Source organism: Cynocephalus volans, chromosome 11 (genome assembly GCF_027409185.1).
Source record: "Cynocephalus volans isolate mCynVol1 chromosome 11, mCynVol1.pri, whole genome shotgun sequence".
NCBI classification, from domain to species: Eukaryota; Metazoa; Chordata; class Mammalia; order Dermoptera; family Cynocephalidae; genus Cynocephalus; species Cynocephalus volans.
This window is the reverse complement of record NC_084470.1, coordinates 96412831-96435488: the sequence shown is the minus strand read 5'-3', so window position 1 is coordinate 96435488 and position 22658 is coordinate 96412831. Positions and strand designations below refer to the sequence as shown.

Here is a 22658-nt window from a genome sequence, read left to right as displayed (position 1 = left end):
TTTGAGGAGTTAACACTCGAGCTGAGACGTGAATGGGAAGAAGAACCTGCTATGGGGAGATCAGGGTAGGACGTCCCAGCAGACGAAAGAGCAAATACAAAAGCATTTGCAGTATTTGAAGAACAGCGAGAAGGCCAGCATTGCTGGAGTGAATGGTTAAGGAAATGGAAGGAAGTAATGCCGGAGAGGTGGGCAGGGCCAGGTAACGTGGGCCTCCTGGGTGACGGAACTTCTCCTGGGGTATCAGACGGTGACAACATCCAGAGTTCTCTCTCCCAATCAGCAGACTTGCTTCTGAACAGGCCTTCAATGCCTGTATTAGTCAGGGCTCTCCAGAGACAGAACCAATAGGATATGTATATAAAATATATGAGAGGGGGTTTATGAGGGGAATTGGCTCACATAATTATGAAGGCAAACGAGTCCCATGATGGGCTGCCTGCAAACTGGATGCTGTAGCATAGCTCAGTCCAAGTCCAGAAGCCAGACAACCAGGGAAACTGATGGTGTGATTCTCAATCTGAGGCCAAAGGCCTGAAAGTGTGGAGGTGCTGTTGGTTTAAGTCCTGGAACCCAAGAGCTGAAGAAATTTGAGTTCTGATGTCCATGTACAGGAGAGCAGAGTGTGTCCCAGCTCTAGCAGACAGAGCGAGCCATTCATCTTTTCCTCCATTTTTGTTCTCTCAGGGCCCCCAGGCTTTCCCATACGTCCTCTGAAATCTGGGTGCTGTGCCTCCACAAGCTTTTGCATTGTGAGCTTCCAGACTTTACACCACGTGGACACCGCCAAGGCTTCCCAGCTTGTATCTTCCAAAGCTGTGGGTCCGGCAGCACCTAGGGCCAATGTAGCCACAGCTGGAGCAGCTGGGGCAGCCAGGGTGCAGGGAGCAGCATCTCAAGGTGGCATAGGGCACCTGTGGAGGGCACCTTAGGCCTGTTCCCCAAAACCATTCTGCCTCCCTAGGCCTCTGGGCCTATGATGAGAGGGACAACTGGAAGATGTCTGAAATGCCTTCAGGCTCTTTCTACCATTCTCCTGATGATTGCTTCTTTACATCCTAATCTCCTACAGCAGGCAGTTGATGGCCTACACCCTTGCTCTCCTCTCCCAAAGACACTTGCTCACTCAGGGGCCAGGCTGAGAATTTTCCAATTTTTTAACCTCTGCTTCCTTTTTAATTATAAATTCCCACTTTATGTTATGCCTTTTCTGCCATAAATCAGTGCAGGCTGTTGTAAGTATCCACTTCCTGAATGCTTTGCTGCTTAGAAATTTCTTCCACCAAATACCTTGGTTCATAACTCTTAAGTTCTACATTCCAAAAAGCCCTCCTGTGAGGACACAATTCAGTTTTTTGCCAGTTCATAACAAGGATGACTTTGGCTACAGCTTCCAATAAGCTCTTCCTCATTTCCGTTTGAGACCTCCTCAAAATGGTCTTTACTGTTCATATTTCTATCAGCATTCTGGTCACCACCACTTAACCAGTCTCTAAGACCTTCCAAACTTTCCCTGGTCTTCTTGTCTTCTAAGCCCTCACCAGAATCTAGGCTTTCTCTAGCCTGCTCCTCCAAATTCTTCCAGCCTCTGCCCATCACCCGTTTCCAAAGCTGCTTCCGCATTTTCAGGTATTTGTTATTAGCAACACCCCACTTCTTGGTACTAATTTTCTGTATTAGTCCATTTCTGTTGCTTATAACAAAACACCTGAAACTGGGTGATTTATAAAGAAATGAAATTTATTTCTTATAGCTTCAGAGGCTAGGAAGTACAAAGTCCAGGAAACAAATCTGGTGAGAGCCTTTTTCTTGGTGGTGACTTTACAGCAATGCAGGGTATCACATGGCAAGAATGACCGAGCAAGACAGAGAGCTAGCCTCCTCACTTGCTCTCTATTTCAAAGCCATCAGAACCACGCCCATTACCACCAATTAAACCTTCAATGGATTAATCCACTCATGAGGGTACAGTCCTCCCAATCTAATCACCTCTTAAAAGCCTTCCCCCCTTTCAAATACCATAATAGGATTTGGCCCACCCTCCTGATGCTATTACAGTGGGGATTAAGTTTTAATGAGTTTTGGTGGGACATTCAATCCACAGCAATGACTTAGCCCAAAGGAGGGGCCCATGGTAGGAATTTTTAGCTTCTGCTAGGAGAGGAATTTTATTATTGTTGTTATTTTTTAATTTTATCTGTTTCTTTTTATCTTTATTATAACAACTAAAAATTTAATATTTCAAATACGCTCTATTTCTTTTTTTGGGGGTGATTGACATCACATTTATTTATTTTTTATTTTTATTGATTATACATATTCATATACATACCATCAGCACCTGGGCCCAAGATGTGGTGAGCAGATCAATACTGTCAGCATGCCACCACCTCAAATTGCAGTTATTCCCCATTGTCCACATCAACCTCTCCCCAATGCCCCTCTCCCTTTACTTCCCCACCGTCCCCCAAGCAAGCCTAGATCTGTTCTCTCTACAAATCCAACAAGAAAGGAATCTTATATGAGAAAACAGAATTAAATGTGTCCTGGGGCTGTGTCCATTTAAAATCTCTTAACTACTCATTATAGACAAGGAAAAGCATAAATTCCTTAGCATGGCATTTTAGGTATTTGCTATGGTTGGAATGTGTCCCCCAAAGCTCTTGTGTTGGAAAATTAATCCCCAACGCAACAGTGTTGAGAGGTGGGTCCTTTAAGAGATGATTAGATCATGAGGGCTCTGCCTTCATGAATGGACTAATGACATTATTGTGAGAGTGGGTTTGTTATCAAGAGTGGGTTTCTTATAAAAATGAGTTTGACCCCACCTTGTGCCTACAGCTCCCTTGCCCTTTCGCCATAGAATGACAAAGAAAGAAAGTCCTCCCCACACACCAGCCCCTCAACCTGGGACTTGCAAGCCTCCAGAACTGTAAGAAATATATCTCTGCTCTTTAAAAATTACCCAGTCTGTGGTATTCTGTTATAGCAGCACCAAACAGACTACAGTAGTACTTCTCAATCTGATCCTAGCGTTGTCTTGGGGCCTATGCTTGACCCCTGATTCTGTCGCCCACCTGCCTTTCCAAAATTATCTATGTTCCCACTATATGTGATGATGCACAATTCTCCAAACATGTCATGTACAGTAGTCTCCCCTTACCCACAGTTTCAGCTACCCACAGTCAACCACAGTCTGAAAATATTAAAGGAAAATTCCAGAAATCAGTAATTCACAAGTTTTAAATTGTGTGCCATTCTGAATAGCGTGATAAAATCTCGCACTCTCCTGATCTGTCCTGCCAGGACATGAATCATCCCTTTGTCCAGGGTATTCACACTGTATACACCACCCGTATATTAGTCACTTAGTAGCCACCCCAGTTATCAGACTGACTTTTGTGGTATCACTGTGCTTGTGTTCAAGTAACCTTTATTTTACCTACTAACAACTCCAAAGTGCAAGAGTAGTGATGTTGGCATACTGTTAGAATTGTTTTATTTTATTATTAGTCATTGTTTTTAATCTCTTACTGCACCTAATTTACAAACTGAACTTTACACAGATGTGTATGTATAGGAAAAACAGTAGACACAGGGTTTAGTACTATCTGCGGTTTCAGCTGCAGCCACTGGGGATCATGGAACTGATCTCCCAAGGATAAGGGGGGATGACTGTACCCTTAGGTCTATGAGTGTTTGCCCATGCCAACTGCCCTGCCTTGTGTGCCCTTGTCCATCACTACCCCAGCCTGGCCAACTCCTCCAAAGTCCATCTCAATGACACCCTTTCTGCAAACCTTCTTGGATACACCAAAAAGGATCAAGTCTCTCCCTCTCCCATGCCCTTGCAGATTTTACACAAAACTACAGTTGTGCAAATTATTTTTACAGTAGCATAACTGTCTTTTCACATATCTATTTCTTCTCCCCACCCTTTCTCCCTGCAAAAAAGAAACCTACTCAAAGGCAGATTCTGGACCTTATTCATCTTTGGGGCTCCAAGGCCTATCTCAGTATCTATAGCACTGTAAACATCCTGTAATGTTTCCAGAACAAATGGGTAAGTCAGATGGATGCGTAATGGATGGATGGAAGGATGGAAGGATGGATGGATGGAAGGATGGATGGGTGGAAAGAAGGAAAGATGGATGGATGGATGGATGGATGGATAGATGGGTGGAAGGATGGATGGATAGATGGAAGGAAGGAAGGATGGATGGATAGATGGATGGATGAAAGGATGGATGGAAGGAAAGAAGGAAGGAAAGAAGGAAGGAAGGAAGGAAGGAAGGAAGGAAGGAAGGAAGGAAGGAAGGAAGGAAGGAAGGAATGATGGATGGAAGGATGGAAGGATGGATGGATAGAAGGAAGGATGGATGGATAGAAGGAAGGATCAATGGATGGATGGACGAATGGACGGAAAGAAGGAAGGAAGGAAGGAAGGAAGGAAGGAAGGAAGGAAGGAAGGATGGCAGGAAGGAATGATGGATGGATGGAAGGAAGGATGGATAGAAGGAAGGAAGGAAGGATGGATGGACGGACGGAAGGAAGGAAGGAAGGATAGAAGGAAGGAAGGAAGGAAGGAAGGATGGATAGAAGGAAGGAAGAATAGAAGGAAGGAAGGAAGGATAGAAGGAAGGAAGGAAGGATAGAAGGAAGGAAGGAAGTATAGAAGGAAGGAAGGAAGGAAGGAAGGAAGGATGGATGGATGGATGGACAGATGGAAGGAAGGAAGGAAGGAATGATGGAAGGATGGAAGGAAGGAAGGAAGGATGGAAGGATGGATGGATGGATGAAAGGGTGGATGGAAGAAGGAAGATGGATGGATGGAAGGATGGATGGATGGAAAGAAGGAAAGATGGATGGATGGATGGAAGGGTGGAAGGATAGATGGAAGGATGGAAGGAAGGATGGATGGATGGATGGATGGAAGGATGACTGGGTGGGTGGGGAGTTGGGTGGATGGATGGATAGATGGTGTTTGAATGAGTAGATGACAGAAGGATGGATGACTGGATGAATGGTTGGATGGGTGGCTGGACGATGAATGGATAAATGGATGGACGGTTGGGTGGGGGCTGGATGGATGAATGTATGAATAGATGGCTGGATGGGTGGTGGGGGGTGTACACCTGAGTAGTGGATGGGTTGGGAGGATGAGTGGGTGCACAGACAGATGAAAGGACAGATGAGTATGTGAAAGGCTGGCTAGCTGGGTAGGTGAGAGACTGAAAGATGGGCAGGTGGAGGAATACTTTTATAATTGGGTTGGAAGGGAGCCTTTAAACCAGAAGTCAGCAAACTTTTTCTGTAAGGGACCAGATAACAAATACTTTCGTTTTTATATACGACATATGGTCTCAGCTGCATATTCTTCTTTGCCTTTTTCCCCAAATGTTTAAAAGTGTTAAGTCCATTCTTAGTTAATAGACTATACAAAAAAAAAGAATGTTGACCATTAGGATTCAATCTGGATGACCAGAATCTTTGGTAATCCCCGAGTTAGCTCTGTCTACCATTTGACAAGTACAGAATTGAATCCCAGACACGGAAGGCCACAGACCACACTGTCCTTCCCTAACAATAACACAGTAGAATCAAGGACCTTTCCAGCTGGGGAGATTTAGGAGGCATAGTCAGCCCCACCCGCCCATCACTGGGTAGCCTTGGATTTCAGTAGCATCAAATATGTAAGAGGAAACCTTGAGGGAGAAGCTGCCAACCTTAGCAACCAGGGATCAAAGGTTGGGGAGTGGAATGCCCCCAAATCTATGGGTGTCCTTTAAAACTAGTGTCCCTGGCTAGGACTTGGAGTGACACTGGGGGATTTCTGCCACCTCTATCCCTATAAGCGCTGATGTGATAAATATAGCTCCAGACCACAATTTCCCGCAACTAGCTTATGAGCTGCGATTTTTATGGGCTCTTTCTCTTTTTTACTCGCCTCCTCAGGATATTATTATGGGTTACCAGTAGCTTCAGTGTCTTTCCAACTGGCAGGAAGCAGTCCAAACACAGACGGAAGTTTCCCAGTTAAAACCCTCTTAACAAAGTCATAAAACAAGAAAGCCCAGCCACTCTGCCATGCTGCCAGCCCAGAAGTAAGGGAGAGAGAAGAAATAACGGGAGAATGATTCTTCCTGCCCTCACTAAATAATTCTTTAAGGTATGGGGGGAGGGGAGGCTGGTACATTTCACACTTGAGGGCTTCGTGTCTAATAACATGCACAAAGCTCTCATCCTGAAGGGCAAAAATGAGAGGCTGGGGGTGCCAGACCAGAGTAGTGCTCTGTCCTCCCCCCGGGGACCTGGTGCCCTCTGCTCACATGGGGATGTGATGTCAGGGTGACGCTGCTGATAAGGAGCTCTGCAAGAGTCCTGGTTTGGTGTTGGGTACTCTGGTGCACCCAGAGGTGGCACCTAACCTGAGCTCCAAAGGCAGCTGGGGACACACAGTTAACACATGAGAACAGTGGGCTGGGAGTCAGTTGCTGTGTCACACTGGCCAGGTCACTCCTCAGGGCCTCCATATCAACACTTGAAAATTCCATGGTGGACATGTGCAGCTCTGACATTCTTTGAGATGGTGAATGACACAAAGTAGTGTAGAATCAAACGCTAAACTATGGCAAGAGCAAATGGTTTAGAGAGCTCAGAGGACAGGAAGCTGTCACAAGGGCCCGAGGCCACCACTTTCCCTAACTTCCCACGTCTTTGCTGTGCCCTATTCCCTCAACCCTCCCTATGACTGATTCACCTCCTCAGGGAAGCCTGCCCAGGTTCCCCAAGGTGGTTGTTGGTCACTTCCATAGTGCTCTGAATATTATTCATCTTTGCTGGCCAGAGAGCTCCTAGGGAAGGACCCTGTCTAATCCTGTCTTTCCATTCCCCAGCTCTTGTCCTGCAGCAAGAATTCAGAACAATGTGTGTTGAACTAAATCAAGCTGACTGCAGAGGGAGGCTCTGCAGGAAGTCTTGTGAGCCGTGAAGGGTGGCGGTGCCTGAGATCCAAGTGGTCCCAAGTCTGGCCTCTTTTCCTCCTTACCAGCTCAGGTGTTACTGTCCCGATGCTGGGGTGGCTGAAAGCCTCTTGGTACCCTCAGCTGCCCTGTCATTGTGCAAATACCTCCATATGGACCTAAACATTCAACACACACATGCACGCACACATGCAAACGTCACACACAATGATGCCCAGAACCATTCCTCTGTCCTCCTCCTGCCTTTCTGAATGAGAAGGCTGAGGAAACCTCAAACATCCTTCCAGAAACTTCAGCCCACTGTACACCTCACCCTGAGCAGCGAGGCACATCCGCTGAAAGCAGGGAGCTGTCCGCTGCCCAAAGCACATTAATCAGGAGACGGACTTCCCTGAAAAGCCTCGGTGAAGGCTCTCCTGCTGCCAAGCCTCTGCTAATGGAAATCACCTCTGTCTCCTCAGTGCTGTTCTGCCTCTTATGTCACAGCCTTGTAAAAGGGCAATTAGTTTTGGACAATTAAAATGATTAACTCACCAGATGTAAGTGCTGGAGCATCTCCACGTATCTGCAGAGGGAAAGAGGGTTGGGCCTGCATTAATTCCCATCCTGTGTAAGCCAGGGAGGAGCGATGTTTGTTTACAAGCTCAAGGGCACAGGCAGCTGCATGCGGACTCACGCTTTCTCCGAAGACAGCAGTTCCTGTGCGATGACAAGGGCTCTGGACTGTCCTTCCACCTGTGGGAGGAAACAGAGCCATCAGGAGGGGCAGGCACCAAAGGGAGCAGCAGGAGGTAGAGCCAGGCACACAGCGCCAGGTCTACAGAGGCGCCACCATGTTGCCACATCTGAGCACTTGTCAGTCTGCTCCCTGGCACTCGTTACCTGTGTAATTTTCAACAAGTTGCTTAACCTCTCCGCACCTCGATTTCCTCATCTGTAAATGTGGATATCAACAGCATCTAACTCAGAAGACAGTTGTGCTCATGCTCCGCATGGTGGCGTGATCTTTGCCTCCCGCCCCATGGCCCCAGCAATCCTGAACAATCTTGGTTCTCTGTACTAGCGAGGGCTCTCTCACTTCCTGCTTCTGCACATGCTGTTCTCTCAGGGTCCTTTCCCCCTCCTTTGCCTGGCCAACTCCCTGTCATCCTTCAAGACATAGCCATGGAATCACCTCCTCCAAGAAGCCCCTCCTGATCCGCCCTCTCTGAACGGCTGGGACAGACACCCTTTCTGAGCACCCCCTCTCATGACACTCTTCACTGCTGCGAGGCAATCATGTCTCCCCTAGAGGGCAGGGAATGCATTTCACTTCGGCATGACCAGTGCCTGGTGTACAGTGGTTCTCCTTTGTTGACTGAAAGAATGATCGAGGGAATGAATGAATAATGAATGGATGTTCATTCCACTTGGGAGGCGCTGACTCTGCAGGCTGACCTCAGAAGGTCAGCTGTTTAACCCATCAGAGCCCCAGTTTCTGCACCTGTAAGATCTGGGAAGAAATTGGGATTGTCTATAAACAGGAAGGATGGGTGGGGGATGAGGCAGATGCCTGGGCCTTCTGCCACCAGCAGGCTCTTCCTCCATGGCCCCAAATCTGCCGGGTATCAGGCTTGGCTGGTGGCTGGGATGCAGAGGTGCAAAGACTCTATGGGGCAGGCCTGATGAAACAGTCGGTGGATGCTGGGAATTTGCAGCATGGCAGGGGCAGGTGGCCTACGGTAGAGCAGTGCGTACTTGGCCAGGACACTAGCTTCTGGTTCCAGCTCTCCCAATGCCTCCTGCACAACTTCACTTTCTGAGGTCAAGTCTCAGCATCTCTATGTGTGGAGAAAGTAACATCTAAATTTCCTTCTGTGATGAATCTTTTGTGTTACTAAACTTGAGGAGCCACTGATCAAGTGAATGATCCACTCTAGTGATGAGAAACTCAGAACCTGCCAAGAGAGCAACTGCACCATGCTGCGGTCAAACGCACAGACCCTGGAACCAGGCCGTTTCCTGCCTCTGCCTCTTCCTAGTCAAACAAGACATTTTACTTCCCTATGTCTCAATTTCCTTATCTGTAAAATGGGCACAATAGTGTAATGGTATCTAACACATGGGCATATTGTGAGGACTAAATGTAAGTGCATATGTGTACATGGATACACATGCAGATCTGTATCCATCTCACACTTAGAACAGGACTTGGTACACAGTAAACACTACGGAAAATACTGCCTGTTATTATCCTTATTGTTTTTCTTATTGAGGTAGTGCCAGGAGCAGAACCGAGTACCCACAGATAGAATTAGAAAAAAAATTTAGGGAGTCAATTAGGGGAAAGGTCTCAACTAAAAAATGAAGGCTGAGCCACCACCACCCCTCCCCCGACAGTGGCAGCTGAGGCAGTGGGAAGCAAAAGGACTCCACGTTCAAACCCCGGCTCCGGCACCATTTCACCGAGTGACCTTTAGCAAACCATTACCACCAAGCCTTAATTTTTTCACCTGAAATATGGTGCACAATAACCAACCAATCTCACACACACTGGTCTTCTGGATGATGCCTTCCTGACTCAGGGCCTTGGCACATGCTGTTCTCTCTTCTTGCAATGCTTGTCCACAGATCTTGTCATTCTCACTTTCTGACATTTTCAGATCTCAACTCAAAAGTCACATCCTCAGGGTGGCCACCCAACCCAAAGAATACCCAAAGCCATTCTCTACCCCAGGGTTTCTCAACCTTGGCACCACTGGCATTTTGGACCAGAACAGTTTTTGCTGTAGGAGCCATCCTACGTGCTGCAGGATAATTAACAGCATGTATGGCTTCTGCCCACTGGATGACACCAGCAGCCCCTACCCTGAGGTGTGATGACTAAAAGTGTCTCTAGACATTGCTATATGTACTTGGGTGGGGGGGGGGCAGGATGACAAAATGTCACCTCCAGTTGAGAACCACTGCTCTCCACTGCTCTACCCTTTATCTTGCCATGCTTTTCATTAGAGCAGTCATACGACCTGATATTATCCTTACATACAGGAGCTGCTCAACAAACACCCCAATAAACTAATGAAATGAGATCCAGTACCTGGCATATAGTAGGTGCTAAATAAATGACTTCCCTTCCCTAGCTGACCCATCCCCAATAGTTTCCTGGCTAATAAACAAAGGTTTTTGGAGATTTCAGTCCCTCCAAGGCCATCCTAGTAGGGCAGAAATCAAGCCCATGGTCAGTCTCCCTTCTGCATCTCACTGCAACCTCCTTGGTTGGGGTGTCACAGCATCCAAGGAGCAGGAGGGAAAATCTTGAGGCCTGGTGAGGCTTCTGGCCCTCACCTGGCCTCCCGCCCTCCCATGGGTGCTGGATTACGACTCACCGTCTTCCTTCTTCATCTGCAGGGCTAGTGTGGGCTCTGTGAACGAGTAGCTCACTCTTCCCAACACAGGGCTCCCTCAGAGTCCCGCATGTAAAATATCTTCATAAACAAAACCCTTGCAAGGGGAAATGTGTTCTGCCAGGACAGGCCTCAACAGCTTAAGAAACCCTGTGGCAAAGCTTCCACAAAGAGAATTATTTTGTAGGGAAAGGATAGAGTCAAGAAATCTGAAGCTCAGTCTCTTCCCTTATAAAATGAAGAGTTAAGATGACCTCTACCCATCTAGCGGCCTGTGACTTAGTTCTCATTTGTCATACAGACGATGTTAATATAGAGCCCTGCTCTGGGGCGGGAACACCTGGACTCGAATCCTGGGCTCCACCCTTCCTATCCTGATGCCCTTGGGCAAATTATTTCTCTTCTCTGAGCTTCATCTAAAAAACAGCGATAATAATACAACGGTACTTCCAAAAGTTTGTGGATATACAACATATATATGTATCAAAATATCAGTTTGTATCCCGTATGTACAACTGCAATATATAAGTTAAAACTTCTAAAAAAATTTTTTAAGGTTCATAGAAAAAGGATTGAAAGATTTTCCCTCCTGCTCCTTGGATGCTGTGACACCCCAGCCAAGGAAGTTGCAGTGAGATGCAGAAGGGAGATTGGCCATGGGCTCAAGTTCTGCCCTACTAGGATGGTCTTGGAGGGACCTTTTTGAAGTGCCCTCATGATACCTGCTTCGTAATGTGACAGCTAGCATTTACTGAACACTCGGTATGTGCTAAGAATGGCTCTGAGCTTTTTACATTTACTGTCTCTAAATCCTCCCAACAACGTATGAGGAAGGTACTGTTATAATCTCTACTTTACCGATGAGAAAACTGAGGCACAAGTAAGTCCGACCCTTTGCCCAAGGTCACTGCTACTAAGTGGCAGAGCCAAGATTCAAACCCAGGTAGTCTGGCTCCAATGTCAAAACTCCTAGCAGAGTGCCTGGCACAGAGTATGCACTCAGTAAACAGCACCTCAGCTCACCGTGGAAGGCAGGGGTTATGCTGGGAAACACCTCTTCCTCACCTGCAAGGTGGAGGCCAGCAGGAGTCCAGCCTCTAAGAGGGCTCTGGGCTGGTCCCCTGTACTCAACTCTTTCTAATCCTGACCCACAGGGCAGTGGCCACAATGGTGCAAAGAGAACTCTGCTGGAAGTCAGCATGCCTGCAGCCTTGTCCCACAAGGCAATCCGTGGCTGAGCAACCACAAGCAAGCCCCTCTCAGGGGCCTCAGTTTCCTCATCTGCAAAATGGGGGGAGTATCCCCACCAAGCAAGGACAAGATGGATGATGGCTAGGAGTGGTCACACCCTGCCCAAACTTCTGGCTTTATCGTCATTACCATTGTTACAATCTCCAAGCTGTTGGGACAGACTTCTGGTAGGGTTTGGGCACAGGCTGCTCCGCACGTCCCTCCCAGACGGGCAGACTTTGGGCAGGATGCACGGAACAGTCCTGTTTCAGTGACTGCAATGATGGATGTGTCTTTGCCAGGCAGCCAGGGACGAGGCCTGGCAGGCCATGTGCCCGAGGTTCTCCTCAGAAGCTGCGTCTGGGTGTTGCCCAACTTGGCCATTTAACATAGATGTTTATTTAACCAGGAAATGAACCTTGAGGTTGACGGCAGTGTCCAGGGACAGACTTCTGGGAACAGGGTTCCTCCCAAGAGTGTGGGGGTTGGGGGCACTGGGGCCTGTGCTACAGCATTTCTCAGACTGAAGCTGTGGGTGTTAATTTCTGGTGGCCCCATGCCCGAGGCTGTCCCCAGGGTAGCCCAGGCCAGTGCTTCTTCCACAGGCCCCGGGCAACTGAGCTGGTTCAACAGGTGGCTACTCTGGGACAAGGGCAGGTTGGGAGGGATAGTCCTTCCTCCAAGGAATGTCAGGGTTAAACAGGTCATAAAAAGAGCCAGGAGTCCTGGTCCTGTCTCCATGCCTCAGTTTCTCCAGCTGTAAAATGGAGTGCTTAGCCTCCTTCTAGAACATCAGTTCTCAAAATGTGGTATGAGAGTCTCAGGGGTTCTGTCCCTCAGGCTGGCCCCCCATATGTCTAGGGCCCCACACTTTCCTTCTCAGGCTTCTCTCTCCCCCTTCCCCGCTTGCAGGCCTCCTGCGCTTACACCTGCTCTGCCTTTACGCAGTGGCCTCTTCCTTCCACTGTCACCTGTGTCAGCTCCCCAAGGCCTCAGTGCCTGTCTCAGGTCCCCCACCCAATTCACAGCTGTCCCCCTGCACCTGCGGTCGGTCACCTGGGCAATGCAACCTCTGACCCCACCCCCAGCCTCACCTCCTCGAGACCTCCTCCCCGGGTGGCTTCTGGCTCATCTGCCTCCACTGCCCCCACCCCAGCCTCGTCCACACTCAGAGCTGCCCTGTCTCTGAGTCTGGGATCCCTGCTCCCCATCTTGGACTTAAGCTCCCCGTCCTTCCCCCATCCTCAGTTGAACTTGTCTCTTAACTCATAGAGAGCTCCAGTCTTTTGCCCACTTCAACCCGTCCTATCCCACAGTGCCATCTGCTTTCACCTGCAGCCTCAAGTGGCTCCCTGGAGCTTAGAGAAAGAGCCCCTGTGACCCAGCCTGAAGCCCTTCCCAGTTACCTCCACTGGACTCCTTCATGCCACATGGAGCTCCACATTATTCCTTAAGACCACTCTATTTTTCCTGACCTCTGGGTCTTCTTTGCTCATACAGTTCCCTGTGGCCGGAAGTCCCCTACAGTCTCAATAAGCGTCTCCAGGTCACACGCAAAGCCTGAGGTGGGGCAGAGTGCCGAGGAAGGCATCCCAGTGCTCCACACGTGCCAGCCTGCTCAGCCATGCAGCCCACCTAAAATAAAAAGCCCAAGTCTATGGCTAAGTCAAGCCCTGGGGAAATTTTCATAATGAGTCTTCAGTGTGCTGAGGGTCCCGGTGAGGGGGCCTGCTGGAGTGCTCTGACGTCACGCCTGGAGAACAGACAGCGCTCAAGGGGCACCAGCCTCCAGAGAACTCTGTCTCCAAGTTCCTCCAGGCACCACAGATGCAGACGTGGTCCTGCCCCAAAGAATGCAGATCAGGATTCCAACATGGCCTTCAACGGCCACTGGAAAACTCAGAGACAGGAGCTTAGGGAAAGATGGCTTATTTGTTTCCCAGCTGTCACCTGTGTTCCTGGTGGCAACACAGAGTGGGACAGAATGGCCAAGGAGAGGAGCACCTGCCAGGATGAGGTGGGGAGGTAGGACTAGACGGGTACAGGTGGGTGGCTTCTGGTCCTGCTGACACCTGCCTTCGTCTGTTCCTGAAGACAGGCTGCTGTGGGTGTGGGTGGCCCAGCTACTCAAAGCACTTTCAATTTCAGAGAGAACTGCTGGTTCTGGCTGCAGTTTGTAATAAATTCGTATAAGCAGCTATCTTGGAATGCCCTGACTGAGGCAGCAACAGACCTGAGTTCTACTCCTGACTTTGCCCCCAACCTGCTGGATAACCCTAAGTGAGTGACACCCCTCGACAAAGCACAGCAAGCTGTCTGTCTCCCCTAACTGAGGCTGTGTACACATCGAATGGCACTCCCCCCCCACCCCGCAACCACCATTCTTCTCTCTGCTTCTGTGAGCTGCACCTCATGAGATGACATGAGGGACCTCACGCAGGTGGAATCATGCAGTATTTGTTCTGTGACTGGCTTCTTTCATTCTGTATAGTGCCCTCCAGGTTCACCCACAATGGGCAAATGACAGGATTTTCTTCCTTTTTAAGGCTAAATAATATTCCATTGAGTGTTGTATGTGTATGTATGTATATACACATATGCACCTGCACATATACATACACACCCCCCACACTACACTTTCTTTATCCATTCATCCATGGATGGACCTTGAGAGGGTGGATCTCATGATAAAAGTTCTCGCCACATTAAAAAAAAAGTGATCTCTAAATGCCCCTTTCAGCTTTCTTACCTTCTGGAATCCTAAGAGAGCAGCTGAGATCGTGATTGGCAAGCTCCCAGCGTTTGACGTCAGGAGAAGGCCAGTACATGACTCATACAAGACACGGTCTTCCTGTCCTCCCCAGCTCACTTCCATTTGAGAAAGGTCCAGGCATAACCTCAAAAAGCCAGCCAGTGGCTGGATTCTGTGCCTTCATCCTGTCCGTTCTTGTCTCCTGTAAACCCTCCTCCTTTGTTTTGGGTTTTGTTTTTGGCGGCTGGCCGGTATGGTCCTTTCCATTTAACTACGCCCTACTCTCCTCCAAGGAGAGCTGAGATCTCACCGCCTCCTGGAAACCTCCCTGACTGCCCTGACTTTCAAGACTTGGAAGCCTCACACTGCTCAGGGTTTAGCTCACACAGCTGAGCACTCTGGGGGTGCTCCACAACCATTTCATCTCACGTGTAGCCTTTATTTTTTAAAAATGTGACATATTCAGAGAAGTGCATAAAAACATAAGTAAAAAGTTTAAAGATTGTCATGTGAGTAGCTTTTTCATTCTTTAACTCTCCCAAGGTTGGGGACCCTATTAGCTTCTTTTCTGGCATTCTCCAGAGCTGAGGGTATGGTGACTGCTCGATACAAACTGGATGGCTGGTCTATACAGACCAGAGTTCACACCTCAATGAGCACATATGAGTCACTGGGGATCTTGTTAACATGCAGATCCTGATTCGGTGAATCTGGGCTGGGGCCTGGCATGCTGCATTTCTAACAAGCTCCCAGGTGCTGGGAGGCTGCTGGGCCACATGTGGCACTTAAGCAGCAAGGCTGCAGGTTATACAAAGAGAGATGGCTGTCACGAAGCCAGGAAGGAGAGAGCAAGGGGGGAATATGACTCTCTAGCCCAAATCCAAAAAACTGGGCAAGCGGCATGTCTGAGAGGAAATTCATCCACAGAACAAGTTCTCCTAGGACCAGGGGATCCTAACTGTCCCTATGCCCAGATGATCCCAACTGTCCCGATGCCCAGTCCTTTCGCCCTCAAGACCCTGAACAAGGTTTTTGAGACATGCATGCCTTCCTGAACCCGTAAGCCCCCATTGTCTCCCATCCCTGTGTGTCTGCACCCCTCCTCCTCTTCACACAGCCTTGAAATACCTCTGTTATCTTACTGAACTCCGTGTGGTTACCAGAGAGCTGGGGAGAAGCAGCAGGAATACTGAAAGATGTGGGTTTGACTCCCAGCTCTACCCCTCACAGCAGAGAAGTAACTAAGGGCCAAACAAGTGTTTTCTTTTATCCAACTGCCATGTGTTTAAGTTTGTTGTCCTTACTCAAATGCAGGGACTGAGTGTGATTCATTTATTTGTTTATTTGAAAATATTCATTGAGTACTTTTTTATGTGCCAGGCAACAATGACTCAACCGTGAACAGCACAAACATGGTCCTGGCCTCCCGGAGCAATGGGGAAAGGCAGACAACGTGCACGGAAGCAGAGCAAGAAAGAAGGTAATTACAGCAAAAGGAAACAGGTAGGAGTGCTCGGCAGAGCGCTGCAGGAGGGTCGCGAAGGGCAGGAAGAGTGTTTCAGGTGGAGGAAACTGCAGGTGCAAAGGCCCTGAGGTGGTTTTAAGGAACAGACAGAACTCGCTTTTGTATCTTTCATGATGCCAGGTCAAAGGCCTAGGTGTTTGTTGAATTTTATTTGATCTGTGATTGAGATAAGGCAATAAGAAGATGAAATGCCAGGGATTCAAATCTTTTGAATCTAGTGTCAATGACCAGAACAGCAAATGCCAGAGGAGAAGCAGGCTGGGGATGGGAAGAGGACGAGCTCAGTATGAGGTATCTGGAGTTTGAGGTGCCTGTGGGGCTTCCAGGAAGGACCCAAAAGGGCAGGTGAAGCTTGAGCATGGGGTTAGGACAGCAGGTATGCTCTGGGAATGTCATCTACACAGGGCTGGCGGCTGGTCTGGAATGGGCTGCTGAACAGAGCCCATGGAATGAGAGGTAAGGGCTGGGTGAGGTCAGGCCTGGGGAGATGCCTAACGTGGAGGAGTGGACAGAGCTGGACAGTCAGCAAGGTAGGAAGTGAATCAGGAAAGGACGGTGCCAGCAAAGCCACAGGACAGGGTGAGTCCACCAGAGCTGAGGCTAAGGGACTGAGCATGACGCTCTGAGATGCCTACACTGTGGGGGTCAGGGAGGGTCTTGCAGAGCAAATGACAGCAGCAAGGGAGATGGAAAAGCAGGTAAAGGATGAATCTGCTCATGGGCTGAGGGAAGACCTGCAAGACCTCTCTAGCCATTTGCCTCTACTTCCCCTAAGCTCACTTTGTTCCAGCTGCATTGACCTTCTGGTTGCCCAGCTCCCAGAGCTCACCCTGCCTTCCTGCCTTTGCCCCCAGAGCTTCCCACTTCTTGCTCATCAAGAAGGCGTCCCAGGGAATTGGAACTGTCTGCACTGCGGGTGTGGATGTAGAGAGGCACAGCGACTGTGGGAAACGTATGGCAAGACCTCAAAAAATTAAATCTGGAACTACCGCGTGATCCAGTAATTCCACTTCTGAATATACACTCAAAAGAATTGAAACAGGGTCTTGAAAACTAATTTGCACACCCACAGTCACAGCAGCATTGTTGCAAGAGTCAAAAGATGGAGGTGACCCCAGTCTCCATCAACAGCGGAGTGGATAAGCAAAATGTGGTGTACACACATGATGGAATAGCACTCAGCCTGAAAAAGGAAGGGCATTCTGACACATGCTACCACGTGGATGAACGCTGAGGATATTGTGTGAAGTGAAATAAGTCAGTCACAAAATGACTGCATGATTCCACTTACATGAGGTCCAAACTCATAGAGACAGAAAGCAGAACGGTGGCTGCCAGGGGCTGGGGAGGGTGTTGGGGAGTCAGTGTTTAGTGGGCACAGAGTTTCAATTTGGGAAGTAGATGAAGGTCCTGGAGCTGGACGGTGATGATGGCTGCAAAACAATGCGAGTGTACTTAATGCCACGAGTTGTATGTACATTTTAAAATGGTTAAGATGGGGGATTTTATGTCACATGTATTTTACCATTAATTTTTTTTAAATTGGGGGAAAAAAAAAGGTCTAGTCTGTCTGAGATTCCTCTCTGCTCACACCGGGAGCTCTGTCCCAGTAAGGGCTGATTTTGTTTGTTTTTTATAGCACTTGTCACTGCTAGCTCGGCCTTAGGCATTTTCTGGCTTATCCTCCTCTCAATCTCTAGCACGCAGCACACCGAGGGGGCAGCAACCGGCCCTGTGGTCTGACCATGGCCACTGTGCCTTCCACCCAGGAGGGCACCCAGCAGGGGCTGGCACATTGAGCACCCAGGGGATATGCAGGAGCAGGTGGCGGGAACCGCAGGTGAGCGGGGACAGGCCACAGGTGAGCAGTGGCGCAGGGAAGAGGCACGGGCGGGCCGGGGGCTGGTGGGGAGCCCACACGCTGACGTTGGACCATGCCGGGGCCTGAGGGGCCTAGCCCCCCGCTGGTAACTGCCCGGGGCTCAAGGACCCAGAGCCTGGTGTGGGCGGTGATGGTGAGGCCGCAGCTGCGAGAGCCCGGCAGTGACAGGGATGCAGGCGAGAGCACAGCAGGACTGGGATACTTGGGGATGCAGGGATGCAGGGACATGGGCACTCAGGCCAGAGGCCACCGGTCTCAGGGAGCTGGTGTTTAGCTTGAACAGTCCCGTTAATCTCAGGACCAGGCCTGCTGTCAGGGAGGCGCTCCCTGCCAGCCAGCCTCTGTGTCTCCTCTCACAGTGTCTCCTCTCACAGGTGGGGTGTTTTTGAGCCCGCTCGCCTCTCCTTCCTCCCCCCTCTCTCCTCCATGCACCCTTCTGTGCGTCCAGGACCAGGACTGGGGACCAAGCGGTGGGACATGGGGCAGGCCAGACGGGCTCAGCCTCCTGTCCCTACTCACCTAGCTATCCCTAAACATCTCGGAAGGGTGGGTGTGGCTCATCCCTGCACCCCCAGACATGCCTCCCAAGTCCCCTCAGGGTGACTCCACCAGTCACTCACCCCCCCCCCCAGTCTGCTCTTCGGAGGTGGCTGGAGCCAGGAAATACAGCTCAGGGTAGGTGCCGTCTCTGGGTGCACTAGAGCGCCCAACACCAAGCCAGGCCTCTTGCTGAGCTCCCTGTCCGCAGCGTCACCCTGGTGTCCCTTCCCCATGTGAGAAAAGGGCACCAGCTCCACAAATAGTACACCCTGTGGGAGCACAGGGATTAGGAATGAGTGCCCAAGGAGACTAACCCTTACCCGCAATGACTTGATATCTAGCAGGAGAATACGGTAGAGCACACCTTGTGCCATAAAAGTGTAGCTTTTAAAGGCGATTTCAACGTTGCCGGACCACTCAAGCCTCACGAGGGAGATGAGAGGGCAGAAGGGCTGAGAATGCTCGAGCCTGGGCAGGCGAGTGGCCGGCTCTGGGATTCAGCCAGCTGCCGGGAAGGGCCTGGCCGCACACCCCTCCGCGCTCACAGACTGCTAGGTCGCTCCCAGCTCCACGCCTGCCCGCCCACCCGCCCGGCCGCGGGCTCTGCCTGGCTCTGGCCCTTGCAGGACATGTAAGGGGGCCTGTCCGAGGCAGGAGCCACCTCAGTGCCACAGCGTCAGCCTTGTCACTGCTGAGCCTCCTTGACCTTGGGTGGGCTGCCTGCCTGGGCCGGCCCACAGTCTCACCCATGCACTCTGACCTTTGTGCGTTCTTTTACTGTGTGGTAGGCACTGTTCTATGTCTCCTTTGATGTATTTATTCTTGTAACTGTTCTGAAGCAGGTACTGTTATTGTTACCTCGGCTTTACAGATGGGAAACTGAGGAACAGGGTGGTCAGGAAGCTGCCCAAACAGCACAGCTAACTCATGGCAAAGCTGGGTTTGAGCCTCTCAGTCCCTGGGCTGTGCTGCCTCTTGCCCCTTATTCCTGGGAGTGTCCAAGAAGCGAACTGGAGACCAGAGGCTGGGAAACACTTTCATATCTGTGTTCTCATTCAACCTCCCACAACCCAGCAGGTACTATTAATGTTCCCATTTTAGAGATGGGGAAGCTCCAGGCCCCATGATGAGAAGTGACTGGCCAATGGTGACACCACTGGAGGAGGAGATGTAGATGACCCCAGGCAAAGGTTTAACAGAGAACTGGGTGACTGTGGTGGGACACCATCATGAGGTGGGGGACCCTGAGGTACAGAGGGTCACATGTGGGGGTACCTGCTGCTGCATCAGTCCTTTAACTCTCCCGGGGCTGGTACCCAGACACAATTCCCGGTTTCAGGGTAGGGACCAAATCCCTGATGACAACTATCTCTTTCTGCTCCCAGATTTCATGACCCCAGGATGCCCAGACCAGCTAACAGCATCTCAGAATGGGCACCACTACCTCAATGCTCTCCTCCCTTCCCACCAAGGAGGCTATAAATCCTTCTTGGGAGCAGAACAGGAGTGGACAGGCAGGAGAAAGCCACAGAGGACTGCTGTGAAAGACAAACGATGCTGAACTTGGAGCCAGTCAGCTCTGGGTTTGAGTCTCAACCCCTTTAGTCACTAGCAGTGTGACCTTGGGCAAGTTACTTAATGTCTCTGAACATCTGTGTCCTCTGCTGTAAAACAGGAATAACGGTGCTGACTCTGAAGTCTGTAAGGAGTCAAAGAGACAGCTTACTACGTAGAGAAGCCTAGGTCTAGGACATGAAGAGAGGGGAAGGGGACAAGGGGAGGAGCATCTGGGGGACGAGGAGTGAGGAAGAGGGAGGAAGAAAGGAGGGGCCGGCATGGTACTCCCCTTCAGGGTTCCCACAGCTCTGGGAGATAACTCCATGAAAACGCTGCACAGAGAGATCAATGGATTTTTTTAAAACGCAAGTGTTTGAAGACAAAACGAAAGACATCACCATTTCTCCAATTCCTGGTAAGTGCGTCCACAGCAAGTCTTCTCTAGTCAATGTGACAAACCTAGCCCCAGCCTGGAAGGGAAGATGATGAGCATTGGGAGGTGGATGCAGAAAGAGCTGCCTGAGCAGGTTTGTTGGGAAGGGGGCTATGCTCCCTGCCTCCCCGGCCACCCCTTGACAGGTGAGAGTGGCCCAGAAGATGGGGTGGGGAAATTTCAAGCTGGTCTCAACCTTCCTCACCAGCCCCCCTGCAATAGTGGTGATCCCCGTGGTCTAAATTCCTGGCCCCCATCACCCTGTGATATTTCCCGGGCACCACCTATCAGCCATGTGTCCCGGGCACGTCCTTCCCTCCCGTTCCTGCAAATGTACAATGTGGGAAACACCTCCTGCCCCCTAGAAGGGGTGTGTGCAAGGGCAGAGACCATGGCAGTGAAGGGGTGACCCAGCTCACCGTGAGCACCCAGCAGACAGCAAACATCATTCTCTTCAGCACTGGGATGCCTGTGCCCAGGAGAAGCTCTGGGTCTTCACTGTGACTTGGGCTCCAACTCATCATCCGCCTCCAGACAAACGCCACACCTCCCACCTGCTCCATCCCCCTCACAGATCTGCTGCAGGGCCAGGGAAACCAGCTTTCATTCTAGAACACTGTTTTCGGTTCACAAGACTCCTTCACATCCCTTAGCACATCTCATGATTCCCATTTCACAGGTGAGGAAACTGAAGCTCAGGGGCCCACGGTCATTAGAATTCAGGTCTACTGCAATTCAAACCAGACAGCTCTATTCCACTTGGTCCACAGAGGCTCTGGAAAGCCCCAAACTTCCTTGGACCCAGGAGGTATAGCAGGAGTAGTGGCTCTTGTGCTAGCAGGCAGGACCCATGCTGCAGCCCCAGCTGCCGTGATTCAGCCTCTGCATCCAGCCCAGGCCGGCTGTCTGCAAACAGCTCTCTCCACAACCAGAGGGGATGGAGTGGATCTTTTACCATCCTCTCTCCACCTCACATCTCTGACATCCACATCCCACCAGCCCCTCACCAGGGGGTGCCCTACCTTGTGGGTAAGGCTGGGGTCTCTTGGAGCACTGTCCTCCTCCTCCGAGCTTCCCTGCTCTTCATCCGATGTGAGGTCCTCTTTGGGGGCCACCACCGAGATGGGACAGACTTTGTAGGGCTCCGTGTAGGCACTGGATCAGAACAGGGGAGAGAAGGGTTAGCACTTCTTGTCCTGCAAAGGCAAAGCGGACTGGCTGGGAGTCCTGTCAATGCTGAGAGCTGTTGATGAGTACCCCTGTTAACAAGTGCAAGACACTGTGCCCTCCATGGGGACCGGAAATGAGTAAGAGGTGCAAACCTCCCGACCCTACCCCCAGCCATACTGGCCTCCTTTTAGTGCCCTAAACACGCCAGGCCCTTTGCTGCCCAGCACCTTCACACACTGTCTAAGACAGATTCGCTTCCCTGTTAGACAAGAGGAGGCTGTGATGCTGAAGGATGATCCAAGTAATTGACTACCAGGGCAAGAGATGCACAGGGTGATTGGTCCAGATTCTGGACTGGCCTGGTCAGGCAGCAGGGTCGGTTCTCAGGTAGCCATGTCCTCTGGGCCTGAATGAGGGATGCAGCGATGTGCTAGACATAGTCCAGACTGCACATCCCAGCCCCGAGTCCCTGCCTCACTGCCAGCCAGATCACAGACCAGACACAACCCTCGCAGCAGATTCCCCTCAGCTGCATGGGGAGAGGGATTCCTGTTCACCTTCTCGGCAAGTGCTGTGAGGATCACGGCTTACACGGGCGCGATAATCTATATAACTATGACTATTATGCAGGCATTGCCATTAACTAATTACATAATTAATCCATGCATTCAATACATTTTCATTGATTGCCTGCTGTACGCCAGGCACAGGGTGAGGCAGCAGGTAAAATACTGATGAATAATGCAGATATGGCCCCTGTCTTCAAAAGTAAACAACTACAAGCACAGATTGTGACCCCACAGTGGAGGCTCTGGCCCCATCACAGCAGCCTCCTGCCCTGCTCTCTGCCTCCCTCTCCACATGGCAGAGTGATTGTTCTACAATAGAGATCGGGCCCCTCTCCTGCTCAAAAACCTCCAATGGCTCCCTCCTGCCATTGGCAATGTGGCCCCAGACAACTTCTCGCAAAACTCCTATTCATACTCAAAAATCCAGGCACCTGATCTGTCTTATTAAATGCTTATTAAACACTTATTCTCGCTCTCTGGGAATGCCAGGATGACACACTGGAATGATGGATGGATGGGAGGAGAGAAGGGCCGTCCACTTTTGGACTGGCCAAGTCAACTGTAGCCCCACCCTAATGCAGGCAAGGGGGCACTGTCCCTGTCTCAGGCCCCAGTCCAGGCAGTGGGAGCATGG

The 22658-nt window shown here is 50.3% G+C and overlaps 1 protein-coding gene across 1 annotated transcript in view; it reads right to left on the bottom strand.

Moving 5' to 3' along the window:
* The window catches only part of FGD5 (FYVE, RhoGEF and PH domain containing 5), a 118181-nt gene that overhangs the window by 47101 nt on the left and 48422 nt on the right, over positions 1-22658 (bottom strand). Inside the window, exons 3-5 of the mRNA XM_063114393.1 lie at positions 21308-21440; positions 7660-7718; positions 7518-7548 (exon numbers count right to left, since the gene is read on the bottom strand). Of these exons, the coding sequence (XP_062970463.1) occupies positions 7518-7548; positions 7660-7718; positions 21308-21440 (223 nt within the window). The remainder of the gene's footprint in view (positions 1-7517; positions 7549-7659; positions 7719-21307; positions 21441-22658) is intronic.